We start from the raw sequence: 21,774 nt of genomic DNA, 5'->3' as shown, positions 1-21,774 counted from the left end.
AAATACATGAAAAAGCAATGAAACGAAAAGGTTACAGAAGTATCACGGCACACAATTTGCCAAAATAAACCATTAACTTTATACAACCTACAAAAATATTACCAGTTGGTTCTCACGAACCTCACACAACCCTTCATGACACCAAGTATTGGTGAATTCATCAAGATTGTTTGCATCCTTATAGAAACAAAACTCTAGTTTAAGTCTTGCTGACGCGAGGGCATTGAAAAACAACATTACATTGCATTCTCCGGCAGGTTTACCGTTCAATTTCTCCCTTCTTGAGAGATATATTGCCAGCTTGGCTGTTGCGACAAGAAACCTCATTAACATATTTTCCTTGCTTGACTTGGCATTAAAGCCGAAAATAAAAGAACGCAACGAGAAAACAACATTCATTCTGTGTGCCACAAGATTAAACCACCGAAACAAAGGAACCAATCTCACACAATTAATGAAGGCGTGGAACACGTCCTCCGTACATATGCAGAATGGGCAACATGTGGATGTAGGAGAGAAATGGTTGATTAACTTATTGGAGGGGACTATCCAGTGGATCAGTCTCCATTGGAGATCACCAGATCTTTTACTTATGAGCTTGCTATACATGGAGTTCCATACAGGTTCAGAGGGGGGTCCCACAGGCAACAGTCTCTTCCACCGGATTATTCCATTTAGCGGCGTATCCCCCAGCAGTAACTTGACACATGACTTGTATAGCTCTTTACTGCTAGTCTCTTGAAAGGGGCTTATCCCCATGCTAACCGGGGTAAGTCTTCCAACTTGAAGTGCACCAGTAACCCAGGAAAAACCCACTCATCATGCAATGGTTCGAGCTCGTGGGACCAGCATACTCTCAGCCGTACCCCTATTCGTATCACCTCTCTCAACACTTTTGCAGTCACTCTTTCGGACCGAATTCCTGCTAGCTCGGCTACTTCTCGAGCTGATTTCCACCCGCAACCTGAAACTTGCCGGAGGTGCCATACTTTTGTGATGCCGGCAATTATGAAATGCTGGCAGAGGTCCCTACTTTTGGGTATGTTTGGGAAAAGCCGATTGCAGAACAAAGGCTCTTGTGCAAACATATGGATGTCGTAGTTGTCTTCTTGACGGCACACTGTGAGGTTCTGCCAAGCATTCAACACACTCTGATAAAAAACAGGAAGAGGAGATGTGTCAACTTGTTGAAGCAGGACCAAGAAACATTCGCGGCCATATCCCAGCCCACCAGCTTGCCGCAAAATGTGGGTGGCCAAAACATGGTTTGGTAATTGTTCTTTCACCAAAAGTTTTTGCACAGTGCATAGCCGAAAGGCCATTATGCGGCTCCTGATGTCGACCATACTCTGGCCACCCTCGGCCAATGGACGGCATACAACGTTTGGCCGTAACAGTGATGCCCTCCCCAAAAGAACTCCAACAGTTGCCTTTGCACTTCCTTCACCAAGCCTTCTGGTGGTTGCAGCAGATGAATCTGTGCCACAAGAAGGAGGCGACGAGGTTCTTGACTACCAAAACTCGGCCCTTATACGAAAGGTGAGGCAGGGCTCTCCTCCATCTACTCAATCTCTTTTTTACGCGTTCAGCGACACCTTCCCAGTTTTTCTGGCCATACTGTGGGGATCCAAGGAACACTCCAAGATAGCGAACACCTCCATCCACCCACTTTAAACTTGCAGGAAGGTGTATTGGCGGGTCTTGCGCCATTCTAGATGCACTGTCCCTGACAGAGGGAACCCATAGCGCTTTGCTCTTTTCCAGTTGCACTTCAACGAGGAAGCTAAACCAAACAAATGTAGGCACTTAGCCAGAGCTGCAATGTCGTTATTGTTTTTAACAATGATTGCAACATCATCAGCATACGCCGATACGACAACTGGATGATCAGGAGATATACTCATTCCAGAAACGTTATTCCTTAGTAACACGAGAAGTGATTCCATTACAAGGGTGAACAGTAAGCCGGAGACAGGGCAACCTTGCCTTACCCCCCTTTGAACCTGTATGGGAGAACAAAGCTCATTGTTCACCTTAACTAAACTGAATATATTGTTGTACAATAAAGCAATATAAGTTCTGAAATTATCTCCAAATCCACAGGCTTCAAGCACATGATTCAAAAAGACATGATCGATGCTATCAAAAGCCTTTTCTAAATCAAGAAAAATTATACCAAAGTCATTCTGCACACAGTTGCCATCTATGAGATCTCTAATGAAAAATATGTTATCATACATAGATCTACCTGGAATACAATAACTCTGATCAGGGTGAACCAAATCGCAAATTACCCTTTTAGCTCGATTCGCCAGAACTTTTGAAAGGATTTTATAATCAGTGCATAGTAGAGAAACAGGTCTCCAATTCTTCATTTGTCGCAAATCACCAGCCTTTGGAAGAAGGGACATCACCGCTCTTCTCAAACTTAAAGGCAATTCTCCATGAGTCAGTGATGATTCAAGAACATGCATCAGTTCTGGACCTAATAGTTCCCAAAATTCCACATAAAATTCAGCCGGCAGACCATCGATTCCAGGGGCTCTTCCCGAGTCCATTCCAGCCAGGGCTTGCGTTAACTCCTCGAGCGTAATTGGCAAGTCCATATCCAGCCGCTGGGACTCGGTTAACGAGGATAGGTGAGAGGTTAAAAGTCTCATTGTTTCATCACAAACTACCTGTTTTGAAAACAGTTTGGAAAATAAGTCTTGAACACATAACCGTCTGTCTCTGGGATTTACAACGACAGCTCCGCCAGGATTAATTACAGAAAAAATGTTCTTGGGTGCTTTACTGACAGAGTCCAGACGAAAAAAAAGCTTTACTAGGGTATCTAAAACCTTTAAGTTCTTAACCCTTAGTCTGAGCAACAACCCTGCTGCTTTCTCCTGGATTAACTCTCTCAGCTGAGTCTTCTTTTCTAGTAATAACTGGAAGTTTCTTGCATTATTATTTTTAGCAAGTTTACCTTCGAGCTGTACAATGTCAGCTTCCAAACAAGTCATTGTTATATTCTTAACATTTGTAATGTTTGCTCTAAACTGTTGACAAAACACCCGAATCTGGGCTTTCGTATTGTCCCACCAAAGATTAACTGAAGAAAAAGAGGGCTTTCTTTGGATTTGATTAGCCCAGAAAACTTGGAAGGCTTCTTTAAATAGACCATCTTCTAGAAGACTGGTATTAAATTTCCAGTATGCACTTTTATTTATTGACTGAGGAAAAAGAAACCCCATGGTTACTAAATGATGGTCTGAGAATATTGACGGAAAATAATCTGGAGAGACTATAGCGTTTCTAAAAGGTGAGTTTATATACCATCGGTCGAGTCTCGCAAAGGACACTCTTCCTCTGGTGATGCGGCTCCAGGTGAACTGAGGTTCATTGGGGAAAAGTACCCTCCATACATCTAGCAAACCCACCCGAGAAAGGAAAAGGGATAAATCAATACATGATTCGGGATGAGGTTCTGCCGAATTCCTGTCCATTACAGGTTCAAAGGTACAGTTGAAATCACCCCCGATACACACACATTGGTTTAGATCAACTGTCTGCAGGTGATTAATCACAGACGCAAAGAAAGCTTTCTGTTCTGTGCTCTCACTTGGTGCGTACACATTGAATAATGTGAAATGGAAATTATTAACCTCCAGTTCAAGAGAGCTGAATCGGCCTTTAATGATCTCCTGGAAGAGGATTGACTCAGGTACTAGCCCTGGTCGAAGTACGAAAGCAACACCTGCCGAAAGGGAAGACAGGTTGCTAAAAAAGCACTGTCCCCCAAAAACGCGACACCAATCATATTCTACGTTTTGGGTGATGTGCGTTTCCTGCAGTAAAAGTACATCGACATTTTTGCGCCGAAACAAACTTTGCACTTGAGCTTGGCGGTTTGGGTTTGCACCTCCACCGTTAATGTTCAAGGTGCCAAAGGTAATTTGCTTCATTCCTTATCAAAAGGTTTGATTGGGTGTTGTGAAATCTCAAGACTGGCTTTTGTAATAAATTTCCTCAGTCGGTGAAATTGTGACCTTGTTAGTGGAAATTCTTTGCCCTTTCTTGTTATTTCCTTTGCTGATTGAATGAATGAACCTAAATCAGGAAATGTATCCCTGATAACTACATTTCGCTGTCTGTAGGTTTCATTCAGAAAGGAGAGTACGAGTTGAGGAGATATCATTGGCTGACTCAACTGAGACTGAGACAACTCGGGCACCTCGTCATCCTCATCAGATTCGACAAGTCTGACAAGGTCCCTCCAGGATCGAGGATGTCGGCCTCCGTGGTCACTATGGGAATTGTCAGTATCTCTGGGGATTCGCTGGAGAGCTCCACTGTGCAATCCACGATGCCATGGTGATATTTCTGCTCATCAGAAGTTGAAGCCTCGGTTTCATCCTCTTGTGGAGCACAATCTACCGAATTGATGAGTGACTCGGTAACACAGTTTTGAATCTGCATCGGTGGAGCAGCACTGTGGAGGGATGAGTCAGTCACTGTCTGCTCGTTCACAGTGACTGATGTCAATGATCGTAATGGTTCGTTCGAGGGTTTATCAACGTATTCAGCGTTGCAACTTATTTCACCCATATAGCAATTTGCATCCACAGAGTTTGTACACAAACTTTCAGACATATTATCCTCAATTGCAGCACCCGATTCACCATCCTTTTTTTCAAACCTGATGGAAGCATGAGGAACACATTGTGGTGTGTGTTCAGCTACACTGGCCTTCTCCAATACCACCTTTTTTGGATTACTGGTAGAAAAATTATCAACCGACGCCCTTCGTTTTTTAGAACCAATAATAGGGTCCTCCTCCATTCCTTCACTACATGAGGGAATCGCAGCAAAGGTTGTGCGAGTTGGGGTCGCTTCGGTTTCTGTGACAGGAAGTGAAGTGCGATCGTTTTCTAGACTCGGGATATGCCCATCGATGCTGCTATTGTTCGTCTCACTGCAGGAGGGAACAGCAGGAACCGGCAAACTCACAGGATTAACTCCAGTCGGTTTAATAGGAACACGAGTATTATCATTTTTACAATCGGTGTATGCGTGGCCATTTTCCCCACACTTTGAACACAAAACCTTGGGACAAAAACGTTTAACGTGACCAAAGGCTCCACAGTGAAAGCACGTTAGTGAGGCTGACGAGGCATACATTTGATACTCCCGATCGTCGGATTTTACTTTAAATGAAATATTTAACCCTGTATCATCACCACGATCGGGAAGTACCATGTAAACTTGGCGACGGAAACTCATAACGTGTTTTATCCTCTCGTCTCGGCTCTTCAGAGGGATCATGGACATTCTCGACACAGCTGTTCCATAACGAGAAAGGACTGACATTAGTTTGTCGTTTGATATAAATGGTGGTACGTTTGATACAACGATTTTCATCGCTGGAGTATCCATGGGGGACGCTAACATAAAAACACCACCTTCTGTGGTTAAACCTGCACTCACGACGTCGTGAACAAAGTTTTCTTCGGACAGGAAAATAACAACTTTTTGATTCATTCGTGAGGCAGCTCGGACATGCTCGCACCCGATTATTTTCCCCACTGCGAGTACCACATCCTCAGTGAGGACTCCTTCTGGTGGAACACACACAAATGCATGCTTCCTCGTTAGGCTATCGAACGCCTCTAACCGAGAGCGTGCATTCGCCATACCAGCGAATTCAACACCCCCCACTTGTCCGAACCGGACAAGAAGGTATCAAACCTAAATAATCGAACTAAAGTAAGTAATAAACGTGCATTATAAGCACAAAAATGGCTTACAAAATGCCGTCGAAGCCAGTAGGCCGCACCCAAAATGGGCCCGCTCTCAATCCTCTCTCTCTCTCGCAGACAAAGGTGTGGAACGGATGAAAACAAAATGCCAAAGTACACAGGATAGGAAGGAGAGGGAGGGGGGGGGCAGGGGAGGGCAGGAGAGGAGGAAAACTCACAAAGAACTCACTACACCACAGAGCAGTTGCTCACAGCCGCCATGATGCCACGCCCACCACAAACGGCCTGCAGGGGGCGAGAGAGAGAGAGAGAGAGAGAGAGAGAGAGAGAGAGAGAGAAAGAGAGAGAGAGAGAGAGAGAGAGAGAGAGAGGAGAAGGACGTATGGAGACATAAACTAGACATAGACAAAGACATAGGGTGATATGGACATACAGAGAGAGAGAGAGAGAGAGAAAGAGAGGAGAGAGAGGAGAGAGAGGAGAGAGAGGAGAGAGAGGAGAGAGGGGCGAGAGGGGAGAGAGGGTAGAGAGAGGAGAGAGAGGAGAGAGAGGAGAGAGAGAGAGAGAGAGAGAGAGAGAAGGACGTATGGAGACATAAACTAGACATAGACAAAGACATAGGGTGATATGGACATACAGAGAGAGAGAGAGAAAGAGAGGGAGAGGGAGAGGGAGAGGGAGAGGGAGAGGGAGAGAGAGAGAGAGAGAGAGAGAGAGAGAGAGAGAGAAATGCCACAAGAGGAGAGCTTTGTGAGCAGAGTAATCAGAGTGGGTGAAATGTTGTGGGTGTGATGTTGAAAAAGGTAAGCACCACATTTTCAAAAAAGATTTTTTGTTATGAACCTGACCTTGTGTGAAACTAGGAATAAGCTATGAATAAATCCACTCGAGCTTTATTTACTCTTCAAAATAATTCCTGAAGTTGAGGGGGTTGCATGTGGAAAAAGCAACAATGCAGCACCATAAATTGCATATTTGTGAGGAGCATGACATCACACAATTATGTTCGATGCTAATCAAACGACACATGCACGCACACACACACATGTGCATGACTCGGAGAAAAAACAAGAAGAAAAGGACATAAAAAGTCATGGGCCCCACCATGGTTTTACTAATATTGCTGTATGGAGTTAAAGGCTGTCAGTCGGCCATCTTTGGTCGGATGACAAAACAAAATCTTCTGCATATGTATACTCAATTACTCATGTATTGTCTTTGTGCCAAGTTTAAAGAAAATCGGTCCATGCATGCCAGATAAATGGATGGGGAAACGTTTAAGTAACAAAATGGCCGCCAGTCGGCCATCTTAGATCTGATCTCGAAAGAAAATGACGTGCATATGCAAGCCACCATTCATTTATCTGTGTGCCAAGTTTGAACAAGATCGGTAAATGAATTTCTGAGACATGATTGAGGACGTGTTCAACATCAGCTTTTTACAACTAAAATGACCGCCAATCTAGCAGTCGGCCATATTTGATCAGATCACAAAATAAAGCGAGGGGCATGTGTATGCCATCATGTACTGCGCTTGTGCCAAATGTGAACACAATTGGACGATGCATGTTCAAGAAATGGTTGGGAAAACGTTTTAAGTAACAAAATGGCCACCAGTCGGCCATATTAGATCTGTTCTTGAAAAGAAATGACGAGCATATGTATGCAATGATTCTTTATCTGTCTGCAAAGTTTGAACTACATCGGTAAATGCATGTCCGGGAAATGATTGAGGACGTGTTCAACATCGCGTTTTTTTACAATTAAAATGGCCGCCAGTCGGCCATCTTTGATCGCATCGCGAAACAAAATGATGTGCATATGTATATCGTCATGTATTGTCGTTGTGCCAAATATGAACAAAATCGGTCCATATATCTCCGAGATATGGTTGCGGACGCACGGATGCACTGACGCACTGACGGACGAGCTAAAATCCATAAGCCCGTTTCGGAATAAGTTCAACTGGGGCTAAAAAGGACATCTCCCACCATTATGAAGGGTCTCACCTGACCAGCGAGCATCTCATAAAGCAAAACACCAAAGGCCCACCAATCGACTGACTTCCCATATGGTTGGTATGCGATAATCTGCGAACAAAGTCATACACGTGTCAGATATTTAAACTATCAATTCGAAGAATGAATCACAAGTCAAACAATGAACAGTTGTTTCTCAGGTGTAATTGTCTTACACCAACAGTAACCAAACAACAACCATCTGCGTTACACCCACAGATCTCTCTCATCCTGTTCCAGAAAACACAGACAATAATGTCTCACCCATGATGGCAGCTGCAGACATTAACGCTCACGTATTGACCACATGAGTTTTACAACTGGGAACACAAATTGAAAATGTCTGCAATTTTGGAGTAGGCCTCAGGCCTAGCATTTTCGAATGCGCCGTTTTCAGCATTTGGAGGTGTAACGGGCACGCAACAGATTCTCACAGATCTCTCTGATCTGATTTTTAAAAACTTCCGCAAATGTCAAACCTGAAGAGGGAAGGGGGGGGGGGGGCATAAACTAGCCTATTTTAGTCCGCTGCAGCACAAATGGCTCCTTCAACTCATGTTGAGCGATGTTTAGCTCACTCACCATCCTTGCCCTATGAAAAATGGTGATAGAGACCGGATGTGGAAATTGCACCGACAACAGTCAATGGAAAGAGGGGAAAATAAGACATCTTTAACAAAATTCAGTGAAGTAAAATAGTTAAAGTGTTTCCTCTGAGAGTGGGAGGTCAGCAGTTCAAACCCCCCAGCCAAATCACACCAAAGGCAATAAAGTGCTGTGTGTGTGTGTGTGTGTGTGTGTGTGTGTGTGTGTGTGTGTGTGTGTGTGTGTGTGTGTCTGTCTGTGTGTCTGTCTGTCTTATCTGCCTGTGTGCACATGTGTGTGTGTCTGTTTGGGTAGTAATGTTTTTACCATTTGAGCTATTGTCATCAAATTTTCACCAAAGCTTTATTATGATAACTAGCAACGGTAGAGATGAGCTGTGCTGCTTCCTTGCTTGACGCTCAGCATTTAAAAAGGAGAGAGCAACCATATGTTGGCAACCATTGCAAAGGCTTGATGGGCCCAATCCTCTCCTCCTGCACCAAAGTTCCTTGCAAGGGACCTCAAGTTATTAACTACTCGACCAAATGTCTAGCTCAGCACCGTGACATCAATCTTTCACGAACAATGCGGAACCAAGCATTAGTAAAGCCGGAACAAAAGCGGAAGTTCTGTTCATCTAGGATTCTCGGTGGTAGCTGAGCATAAATTACCTGCAAACTGCAGAGGACAGTTTAACAAAACATATTTTATGGCTCCATTTACATCTCAAGGTCCTTCAGCACTCTGAGCGCATGACGAATGCGGCTGCCCTGACTGATCACTACGAGGAAGGCAACGGCAAACCACCCAGCATAAACTTTGCCCGAGAAATGCTTTGGCAACACCGACGCTCTCGAGCTATCAAGAGTAAGATACATTTGATCAACTAGCATCTCGGCCTACCTTCAGTGGGCAATTTAGAGTGGTCATATTTCCACAGAGCGATGACTTCTTCTGGGACACACTGTGCTCTTGAAAGACAATTGGGATACAATGTAACCATACTCGGCCTTTCCGGACCACACTAATGTTTTTTGTATTATAAAATGAAACAAAAAGAGAATTTTGCACAAAATGATGCTTTATAGGACATGCAGTGTCCGTGAACATTATTTTTGGGACACAATGTACACCTGAACATTATTTTTGAATGGACCACACTGAAGTTTTTGTGATGTAAAACAGCAAGTGATCAATTTTGAAGGTTTACACACACACACACACACGGGGGAGTGGGACACACACACACACACACACACACACACACACACACACACACACACACACACACACACACACACACACACCTTTTTTAAATCTTCGGTCCTTGCACTAGTCCATGTCCTTGGAAGTTTGCAGTACAGGGAGCTGCAAGCTATCAGCTTTTTTGGCGAGTTCAGAAAGTTCTCAAACTCTGTTGTTGCGCAGAGGCACACACCTTTCCTGCCTGCACGTTTCCAATTATTTTGGCTTATTTTAGAAGCTTTGTGGCCATTTTAGGTAGCGATATGTATCTCGTACGCACGACATATATTTGGCTGCCCTGATGACCCCCGTCGCTAGTGAGTTTCTGTGCATGCGCGCCGAGCATTCTGGGGTGGATTACGTCATTACGAAAGCCCCGTAATCCTCAACTCGAGTTCTTTGATTTGTTGCAATTCCTGGGATGCAATTATACGATCTATCCTTTCCTCTGTTAGCATGATTAAGAACCCTATCAGCATTTTCACTTTGAAATCACAGCAGCTCATTTGTATTCCTCATTGTAAACACCTTGCTTTGTCTCCCACCATGGCAGCAGCATGATATGTAACGTCGTTCGCACAGAGGAAGTGACGTCTACTGCACACGGCCTATAGAAGCCCTCCAGTGAAGCTCAAAGGATGCAAATACAAAAATCCCACAATGCACTATACATTATGAACTGGATAATACATTATGCTGGACTCTTTCCATTCAGTCTCTCACACAAACATAAACAAGGAAGCGCAATCAGAGATTGCAAGCCCTCGCCAGGATGTATTTTCAGTGGTTTTTAAGGCTTTTGTGTTGAAACAAATATGGCGGCCGAACCACATGACCGATGACGTCATCATTATTATTTTTCTCCACTAATTTATTCCTAGATTATGCTCAAGAAATTTCATCATGATCGGATGACGTTTTGTACTTGTCGAATTATGAGGTCATAATGGAGGCACCTATGACATCATCATTAACATATTTTATTTCCCATGGAGAGTTCTTTACAATGAGCCATGTCTCAATTTTTTTAATTCAGCGCTTTCGGAGATATAGAGGTGCAGGTTTTTTCGTTTTTTACCAAGATGGCGGCCATACTACGTGACGTATGACGTCATAATTATAATTTTAAAACTCCACAGGTGGAGGTGCACCTCTGGTGAAAATTTCCTGTCAATCGGACCAACGGTTGCAGAGAAAATCATATTTTTTTCTGTGCGGACAAACAAACAAACAGACAGACAAACGGACAAACGGACTCAAATGCAATACCCTCTCGTATGGCGAGGGTAAATATCCACCAACCCTCCGCAACAACCCCAACATCCTTGCATTCCTCATCCACACTTTGCACCCAACCTCCCCCATTCCACTATCCATTGACTTCCACTGTGGCAGTTTTGGGTTGCGCAAAGGGCATTTGATTAATTGATGATCCAATGTTAATTAACCCAGATACGAGTGATGCAAACACAGCATGTCGGGTTGATTTATGTGCAAGCTTTTAGCCTCAGTTATGCACACAGGCCTAGCTCCGTTACCAAATTAACCAAGCAAGCTGGGTTGGTAAGGTGGAAGTTTCCTTTTATGGTAGTCCAGAGTTTTAATGGCATAAGATGGACCCTCTATTTGAAGAGCTAACCCAGTGATTCTGGTCACAGGATTATTTCTCTGCCGTGTGTTCATTAACCTTGGAACACGGAACCTGTGGGTTCCGAGTTTCTCAGCCAAATTTGCCCCAAAGGCCCAATAAGCAGCATGTGAGTAAAGCCATTGGCATTTTGCATCGTAATTTCTGTGCCAACAAGGTGACTGCTGCAGAGGTTGTGGGATGAATATTTGACTTTAGAAGAGTAAAGTACCGTAGTTGCACATAAAGAGGAAAATTGCCAATTTCCCAGGGTACCCACGAAGGGTGCACTTCGATACTCCTGTTGCATTCATCTTGCTTCCGTTTCCTCGATAATCTCCAAACAATTCCAATAAACAACTCAAAAGCATATGAAAATGCAGAGTCCGTCCATCTTCTTCTTCCATATGCTCAAAAGAACAGTTTAAAAAAAATACAAAATGAAAATTCATGATTTTATGCAGCCTTGACCTTTGCCTTTTGATCTATAAAAACAATCAGCTTGTAGCTTTTGATTAGTGAACCAATTCTGTGACCTAATATGCTAATTTTTGAAATTTCAGGTAAAAAAAAACCAAAAAAAACCCACCTTTAGAGGCCATTTTTCCCCGCAAAGCGGGGGTTGGCCTTTTTCGGGAACCGTGGTTGTTGTTGTTTTTCGGTCCCCTTTTTGAAGCAATGTTTTACGGCCGGATGCCCTTCCTGACGCCAACCCTTTTGCCGCCTTTAACGACAAACAGGGAATTACCAGTGAACTGGTACTCAATTAGCCGACCTCGGAAGGATGACAGGCTGAGTCAACCCCCCTGGCGTTAATTCAGCGATCGACCGGGATTACGAACCCAGGATCCTAGGATCCTAAGCCGGCACCCTAGCCGCTAGCCCAACACCAGGGCTTTGTCAATTCAGCTTGTAGTCAATTGGATGTAAATTGATTTTATGCAACCTTGACCTTTGACCTTTTGATCTAAAAACAATCAGCATGTAGCTTTTGATTAGTGAGCCAATTCTGTGACCCAATATGCTAATTGTTGAAATTTCAGGTCAATTGGATGTGAGTTGATTTTATGTAACCTTGACCTTTGACCTTTTGATCTAAAAACAATCAACTTGTAGCTTTTGATTGGTGAACCAATTCTGTGACCCAATATGCAAATTCTTAACATTTCAGGTCAATCGGATGAAAATTGACAATTTTATGTGATGCTGACCTTTGACCTTTTGGCCAAATTATTCATTTGCCTTCTCTGTATTATCATAAAGCTTTGTTGAAAATTTGATGACAAAGATAAAATGGCAAATTGAAATTTCAGGTCAATTGGATGTAAATTGATGATTTTATGCAACCTTGACCTTTGACCTTTTGATCTAAAAACAATCAGCTTGTAGATTTTGATTGGTGAAACAATTCATTGACCCGATATGCAAATTTTTTTTTTTTTCAGGTCAATCCGATGAAAATTGGCGATTTTATGCAATGTTGACCTTTGACCTTTTGATTTTAAAAAAACCAATCAGCTTGTAGCTTTTGATTGGCAAACCAATTATGTGACCCAATATGCAAATTCTTAACATTTCAGGTCAATCGGATTAAAATGGACAATTTTATGTGATGCTGACCTATGACCTTTTCACAAAATTATTAATTTGCCTTCTCTGTATCATCATAAAGCTTTGTTGAAAATTTTATGACAAAGATAAAATGGTAAATTGAAATTACAGGTCAATTGGATGAAAATTGATAATGTTAGGTGAGGCTGAACTTTGACCTTTTAATAAAATTATTAATTTGTTTCCTCCATATCTTACTATAATTCACCAAATGTCCGTCTGTCCGTCTGTCTGTTCCCAGGTATCGCAAAAACGCTGAACCAATCGCAACGAAATTTTGGGTGCGTAATCCTGGGACCCCCCTGGAGTAAAATAGGCTATATTGTTTTTCCAATTTTTTTTCCAATTTTTCCAATTTTCCAGTTTTTCCAAACACGATGGAATAATATTTACCGACATGAACAGTGATGTGGCTTTTATTAAAATTCAACAAATACTGTTTAGATTTTGATGATTTGCTTGTGAGATGATTTAACGGATGTTTATATGAATCGTTTAAAATAAAAAAAGCCTTCACTTTCTGATATTTTTCCTTTTCATTTGGGCCTCCCAATTGAAACCCCGCCCTTAGGGCGGGTACCGTTGCTAGTTATCATAATAAAGCTTTGGTGAAAATTTGATGACAATAGCTCAAATGGTAAAAACATTACTACCCAAACAGACACACACACATGTGCACACAGGCAGATAAGACAGACAGACACACAGACAGACACACACACACACACACACACACACACACACACACACACAGAAGTGATTGCAAAACCAGCAGGAGACGGGTTAACTAGTACAGCACTCGGTAGAGCGCATACCTCCGCCAGGCTGAACAGTTTACATTTTGTATCCCACTGCATGGCCGGATCCGGATCCAGACCTGAACCAAAATCGAATCGGCTTGGTCTTGTCACCTATCCAACTCATCCACCTAGATTTGTCACAAGTCGTCCACAAAATTTTCAAACATCATGCTATGCATATTTAAAATGTATATATTTAAATTATTAAAATTCAATTACAATTAAAATTAAAATTAATTACATTATTTAAATTGAATATATATACTGTATAGTTAAAATGTATAAAATGCTATGCATATAAGCATATTTTAAACATCAAAAAGTCTTTGGCCATATCACTCAATGGTGAAGAATCACTTTTAAAAAATTACAAATTATCGTATCCGGATCCTGATTCGAATCTTCACCAAATTAAAATGGATTCGTCCTTGTCACACACGCAACCTGCCAACGAAGTTTTGTCCGAATCTGTCGATAACTTTTTGAAATATCGTGCCATATATTGGGTTTATCCCTATCTCCCAATGGTGAAGAATCATTAAAAAAAAAATCTCTGATCCAGATCCGGATTCGAATCTTCAGCACAATCAAATAACTGGGTCCTTGTCACATACACTACCTCTCCACAAAGTTTCGTCCGAATTCGTCCACAACTTTTTGAGATATCATGTTCATAAACTGATAAACAGACAGGGTGAAAACATAACCTCCGTCCACCTTCGGTGGCGGAAGTAGCAACTCAAGATGAAACAGATGAAAGCCAAAACCCATGAACAAGCTGGAAGAAGAGATACGTTGTCTCGGGGTTATTAAAAAAAAAAAAAATCGACAAGACAGACCTCAGGTGCAATGTAGTCAGGTGTGCCGCAAAACGTGCGGGTGGTTACTCCATCCAGCATGCCTTCCTTGGACATCCCGAAGTCCGCAATCTTTATGTGACCTTCCGAATCGAGCATCACATTATCCAGCTTCAGGTCCCTGCCACAAAAATGGAAATGGAACGAGGTGAGCAAGTGAAAATGAGCCGGTTTAGCGCAGTACTTTGGGTAAGGCAAGAGGACGGTGCAACTGACAAACGTGATTGACACACCTGTACACTATACCCTTGTTGTGCAGGTAAAATAAACCGATGCCGATCTCTGCAGCATAAAACCTGTTGGAAGCACAAAAGCATGAACAGCAACCAAACAACAACCATCCACAGTCACGTGAAAAAGTAAGTACACCCCATGTAAAGTTTTGACTTTTTCAACATATTTCAACATACAGCTATTTGATCTTCATTTCAACAATATTGATAGATAAAGGTGATATAATATAACAAATATCATGAAACATTTACATTTTGCAGTCCATTGTATCTATCTATAATTCCAGCAATCTCTGTGTGTGTGTGTGTGTGTGTGTGTGTCTGTGTGTGTGTTTGTCTGTGACCGCTGTTTCTCGACAACCACGGGTCCGATATACTTTAAACTTGCCAGGTATATTGCTGGGGACCCGAGGATGTGCCTTTTCAAGGTTTTAAATTAATCGCAGAAGTAGTTACCGAGCTATGTCCAAAAAACGATTCAACCAATCAGAGAGCAGCGAGCTATCACGTGTGCCGAACGTGGCGAACAGGCTCTGCCTCGGATGGCACATTTGAGAGCGTATTCATTTATTTCCCGTCGGCAAACTATGTTGGCGCTATGTTGGCGTTAAACGATGTTTTAAAACTAATTAAAACTAATTTGCGATTCTTTCGCTTTCCTGCGATATGCGACCTTCCGGAGCTCCTGTGAGAGCGTGCGCCATTACGGATAGTACGGGTACGGGCATGCCATATGTTGGCGTTAAACTATGTTTAAAAACTAATTAAAACCATTTCATGTAAATAGAGGGGGGGGGGGGGGGGATTGTCACTGTACTCGCAAGCCGTTCGCCGTTCGCTTTGGCGTTGCGAATGGACCAAAACATTTCATGAACCAAACCATTTCATGTAAAGCGTTCGCCGTTCGCTTTGGCGTTGCGAATGGACCAAAACATTTCATGGACCAAACCATTTCATGTAAATAGAGGGGGGGGGGGATATAATTTTAGATATATATATAGTACGGGCATGCCCTAGTAATTTAAATAAACATAAATCCAAATTTCGCATGTGGAAAAAGTAAGTACACCCTTGGCTCTAATAGGTGGTATTGCCCCCTTTGGCAGAAACAACCTCAAGTAGGCGTTTCTTATAACTGTCTACCAGTCTCTGACATCGACTGGGAGAAATTTTTGCCCACTCCTCCATGCAGAATTCTTTCAGCTGTGCGATGTTTGAGGGGTTTCTTGCATGCACAGCTCGTTTCAAATCCCCCCACAACATCTCGATGGGATTTAGATCCGGGCTTTGACTTGGCCGTTCCAGAACCCTCCATTTCTTTCTTTTCAGCCATTCCTTGGTGGATTTACTGGTATGTTTAGGGTCATTGTCATGTTGCAAGGTCCACCTTCGGTTGAGCTTCAACTTTCCGACAGATGGCCTCACATTATCCTCAAGCAGCCTCTGGTACAATGAAGAATTCATAGTGGATTCTATGATGGTGAGCTGCCCAGGCCCTGATGCAGCAAAGCTGCCCCAAACCATAATATTTCCACCACTATGCTTTGCAGTTGGTATCAGGTTCTTGTGGTCAAATGCTGTCTTTGGTTTTCGCTAAACATGTCTTCTGGTACTGTGGCCAAATAGCACTACCTTTGACTCATCTGTCCAGAGCACATTGTTCCAGAAGTGCTGGTCTTTGCCGAGGTGTTCATTGGCAAACTTTAGTCTTGCCCTGATGTTCTTTCTGGACAGCAAAGGTTTCCTCCTGGCACACCTCCCATGTAGATCAAATTTGTGCAGCCTCTTTCTAATGGTAGACTCGTGCACTTTGACATCAACAGTGGCAAGAGCTACCTGTAGGTCCCGTGATGCCATTCTGGGGTTCTTAGAGACTTCTTTCAGCATCTTGCGGTCTGCTCTCGGGTGAACTTGCTGGGCCAGCCTGGTCTGAACAAGTTGGCAGTTGTTTGGAATCTTCTCCACTTGTAGATGATCTTCCGGACAGTCGAATGATTGATTTCAAATTGTTTGGAGATCTTTTTAAATCCCTTCCCAGACTCGTAGGCATCTATAACCTTCTTTCTGAAGGCCTCAGACAGCTCTTTTGATCTAGGCATGGTGACGCCACACACTTCAACAACAAAGAGCAAACCAAACTAAATGTCTGAGGTTTAAATAAGACAGGTTCCTCCAAGATCCTCTCTAACGATGTTCTAATCATTTGCACCTGAGCTGGTGCATCTGACTCTAATTTTAGGTATTTGAAGTAGTGATAAATGTAGGGGTGTACTTACTTTTTCCACATGCGAAATTTGCATTTATGATAATTTAAATTATACAATGGACGACAAAATGTAAATGTTTCATGATATTTGTTATATTATATCACCTTTATCTATCAATATTGTTGAAATGAAGATCAAATAGCTGTATGTTGAAATATGTTGAAAAAGTCAAAACTTTACATAGGGTGTACTTACTTTTTCACGTGACTGTACATCCATAGATCCTTCTCATCCTGTTCTGGAAAACATGGATAACTAGAACAGCACTCAGTGGAGAGCAACCTCCACCTGGATCGCCATATCACTCAATGGTGAAGAATCACTTTAAAAGTTTTACAAGCCGGATCTTTACCAAAATTGAATCGATTCTTCCGTGTCACACACATAACCTGTCCACCAAGTTTCTTCCAAATACGTCCATAATTTTTTGAGATATCCCCCTATGTATCGTTTTTGGCCCTATCTCCCAATGGTGAAGAATCACTTAAAAAATTAAATAATTCTCATTTCCGAATCCACATTCAGATCTTCACCAAAATCGAATCGAATTGTCCTCGTCACATACGGTACATCTCTGCCAAATGTCGTCCGAATCCGTCCACAACTTTGAGGTATTTTGTTCACAAACAAACAAACAAACAGACAGGGGTGAAACATAACCATCCATAATCCCATATTCCATAATCACACCTCTCACCCATGATGGCTGCTGCAGATATTAACGCTCACTTGTTGACCACATGAGTTTAACAACTGGGAACGCAAATTCAAAATGTCTGCTAGTTTAGAGTAGGCCCAAGGCCTAGCATTTTCGAATGACCAAGCAGAGCTGTACTCCCAGAAGCAAGTTTGCCATGACGTCAAGTCGCACAGATTATCTGTTAAGTGCACCGTTTTCGGCATTTGGAGGTTTAACGCGCACGCAACAGATTCTCTGATCCGACTTTTAAAGGCCTCCGTAAACGCCAAACGTAAAGAGGGAACGGGGAAGAGGGGATAAGCGAGCCCATTTCAGAAGGGAACTCAAATATTGCTTTAATAATCGAAATATTGGAAGCATAATATTTAGACCATTGATGCCACGCGTGTCGGTACGTATTAAGAGTACAAGAGTGATCGAACGATTCACTCAATATATCATTCATTCAGCCAACAGGACAATCACGTATCAACCGGGTCCTTCCTCATGGCACTGTGCTCATGGACCCAACCTTTGTATTCCTTTCCACCGACATCTTTCCTTAACAACTCCTTTGAAACGTGCATCCACTGTCAATGTCTTCCACACTGCGCTCTTCTTATATTTGCAATGACATAGTCCCAAATGACTGTGTACGACCATGAGTCACGTCGCAGATGAAAACGTGATTCGTGCTCCCTACTTTTATTTCTTGCAAAATCGAAGATTTTTCAAGTACAGTATATTGGTTGGTTGCGTTTGTGGTTTTGTCTGTTTGTTTGCCTGCCTGTTTGTTTGTCACCGGCCTACAGGTCACAATTTTCAACCGATCGTCACGAAACTTCAAAGTCGCGTAGGTCGTCCCAATTGAGAAGCCTATTGATTTTGAGGTCAAAGGTCATCTGGAGGTCAAATTTCTAAAATCGCCATTTTAAATCCGATTGACTTGAAAATTGAATAGCATTTGCATATCGAGTCACTAAATTGGGAAATGAACTATTTTTGAGGTCAAAAGGTCAAAGGTCAACTCAAGGTCAAACTCCCAAAATCATAAATTTTCATCTAAAAATCATCAATTTTGATCCGATTGACCTGAAAATTTAACAGCATTTGCATAGTGCCTCACTGAATTGGGAAACAAATTATTTCTGAGGTTAAAAGGTCAACTCAAGGTCAAATACCCAAAATCATCAATTTTCATCCGATTTATCTGAAAATTTAACAGCATTTGCATAGTGCCTCACTGAATTGGGAAACAAACTATTTGAGGTTAAAAGGTCAACTCAAGGTCAAACACCCAAAATCGTCAATTTTGATCCGATTTATCTGAAAATGTAACAGCATTTGCATAGTGCCTCACTGAATTGGGAAACAAACTATTTCTGAGGTTAAAAGGTCAACTCAAGGTCAAACTCCCAAAATCATAAATCCTCATCTAAAAATCATCACTTTTCATCCTATTGACCCGAGCTTTGATCAAGATCGTCAATTTTAATCTTGATGTAATGGACAATTTTCTGTATCAATGGAAAACTTTTTTTGAGGGGGGGGGGGGGGTGCGGGATTTTGCAAGTATCGTGCTCCGCATGACGTCTTCTTGTTTTTTTATTTTTGAAAAGGGAAACTTACGTTCAACTTCAATAATTTAGGATTACAATGACTGATCATTATCCTGATATGGGCAGGTAGGATGGCCCAGAGTCACACACACTCACCTCTGAGCTGTCTAACCTGGGTTCAAATCACATGATCCCAGCAAAACTATCGTCTCGGTGTCTCACAGGCCGGGTTATTCGTCAACATGTGTGCCGCCCCTTGGATGGACGATAAAAGGGCGTCCCTTCTACCAGCATTAGTTGGCGGACGTTAAAGATCTCACGGTATCCTTCAAGTAGAGTCCGCAAGCTATCACCAGCACCACGACCAAATTCCAAATTCCTGCTCTAAGCAGGAGAGGGCATTGCATCAGTGGTACAGATGCTACCCCGCAGACTTGTGCTGCATATGAAAGAAGAAGAATCCTGATATGAGGAACAACACACGATTAATGCAAGTTCAGTGAATTTCCCAGTGATTACTGTGGAGGCCGCCATGTTTCGTCCACAATTGGCTGCCATTTTAACACAGACTAGGGCAACAACCCTGCATCCGGTTGACCTCCTCTGTCCTTCATGATCATATATGTCCTCTTTCAAACCAACTTATTTTTGCAAATTACCTGCGCTACTTCCTCCATCCACCACACCTGGTTTCTATTCTTTGACATTGTGCCCTTTCCTATGTTCTTCCAGACAAATCTTTTGAAACTCTCATAAATGCCTCTATTGACTTCTTCTACTCCTCATTCAGACATTTGGCCTCCTTGCTAGGTTCCTCACACTTCACCTTCATCCTCTCCTTGTACTCCAGATCGACAGTTATCCTTGCATTTCCACCACGGTTTCAAATTCCCTCCCATTCTGCATGCGCACAAAAATCACCACGGGCTTGTGCTGCGTTGGACGTTACTCCCTCCATATCAATTTGCTTAAGAATTGCAAGTTTTGGTTGTGACGTTAATCTTCCTTATGTGACAAATTTTTCACAGCAACTTTGGGGTGAACATGTGAATGTAACCTAAGCTCTCTGGCAAAATGGCGAGGTGCATGAGCTGTCAATCATTTTAGTATTACAGTATATACACCAGGTGTGCCGACCCATCACTTCGTGGACGGGTTCAAATGAAAAGAGAGCATGTTGTATTTCACAAACATATTGCATACCTATGAATCTCTGTGAGGCTATAAAATGAAGTGAAACACTTGAAAAGGACCTTTTATAACACATAGTTGGAGCTGCTGTCATGGTGGCTGTACAGTTGTTGTTGTTGTTATTGTTGTTCTATAGCACCAGACAGTTCTATCGAATAAGCCCCTGGCACGTAGACAGCCAATCGATCTCCCAGAAGCCACCCAGAGATCCCCCACATCCGGGATGGTGTACCTCCCTCCGCCTTTGCGATGTCCCTTCCTCTGTCCTCTAGTTATCATATTTTTCCCTGACATGACATCTGACCCTGAGTCAGTTCATCTTTGCATCACATAAGCTTACACAACGTTTGTTCAAAATCCCATCACTGGTTCACAAGTTATCACAGTAACAGGATTTTTACCTAACATGACCTCTGACCTTTGACCTTGTGATCCCAAAATCTAATAAGTTCATCTTTACCTCATTACACATAACTGCACCAAGTTTGACTAAGATCCCTTCAGGTATTCTCAAGTTACCGCGGTAACGAAAACCTATCACGGATGGACGGACAACAAAGAACCACCTTTAGAGGCCATTTTTCCCCACAGAGCAGGGGTTGGCCTTTTTTGGGCACCGTGGTCCAAACGTGGTCGTTTTGGGCACCAAATTTTATGGCCGGATGCCCGTCCTGCCGCCAACCCTGTTAGTCACCTCTTGCAACACACAGAGAATTACCAGTGAACTGGTACTCGATTTGCGGACCTCGGAAGGATGACAGGCTGAGTCAACCCCCCCTGGCGTTAATTCAGCGATCGACCAGGATTCGAACCCAGGATCCTAGGATCCCAAGCCAGCACCCTAACCGCTATGCCAACACCAGGCTTTGGACGGACGGACAACCTGAAAACATAATGCCTCTGGCGATTTCGGCGGTGGAGGCATAAAAATGAAATCTGTCTCTACATATAATTAATCAATATAATCAGCGTGACCCCTTTTTGCCTTGAGAACTGCTACAACTCCATTTGGGATTGATTAAGAAATTTATGGGTTGTGTTTGATCAAACTTTTCCCAACAGTGTTGTAATGCACTCCGGAGCATAGTCAGACTACTCACATGAATTTTATCTCTCTCTCAAATGTATTCACCTTTCATTTATTTTGTTAAGACAAAGCGTCTGTCAATAATAACGAAAAAAAATAATTAATAACATGGATACATATCTTAAATATTATTACAAATTTGTGTTTTCAATTGTGATTTGAGAAAGATTGGCATCCATTTAAGTGGACTCACTCTTTTGCATCTCACTGTAGGTATTGGTAAAAGGTATCACACTGATCAGTGAAGAATAAATTATTTATTAAAGCCTGGCAT

At 42.5% G+C, this 21,774-nt stretch overlaps 1 protein-coding gene across 5 annotated transcripts in view; it reads right to left on the bottom strand.

Annotated features, from left to right (window-relative positions):
• LOC137427718 (protein kinase C alpha type) overlaps positions 1 to 21,774 on the bottom strand; it is a 133,162-nt gene that overhangs the window by 13,169 nt on the left and 98,219 nt on the right. For all 5 annotated transcript variants that reach the window (XM_078777862.1, XM_078777863.1, XM_078777860.1 and 2 more), the window contains exons 12-14: positions 14,718 to 14,780; positions 14,467 to 14,605; positions 7,751 to 7,831 (exon numbers count right to left, since the gene is read on the bottom strand). In XM_078777862.1, coding sequence (XP_078633988.1) covers positions 7,751 to 7,831; positions 14,467 to 14,605; positions 14,718 to 14,780 — 283 coding nt within the window. The remainder of the gene's footprint in view (positions 1 to 7,750; positions 7,832 to 14,466; positions 14,606 to 14,717; positions 14,781 to 21,774) is intronic.

This window comes from Myxine glutinosa, chromosome 5 (genome assembly GCF_964187855.1).
Source record: "Myxine glutinosa chromosome 5, kmMyxGlut1.1, whole genome shotgun sequence".
NCBI lineage: Eukaryota > Metazoa > Chordata > Myxini > Myxiniformes > Myxinidae > Myxine > Myxine glutinosa.
This window is presented reverse-complemented; position numbering and strand designations above follow the sequence as displayed.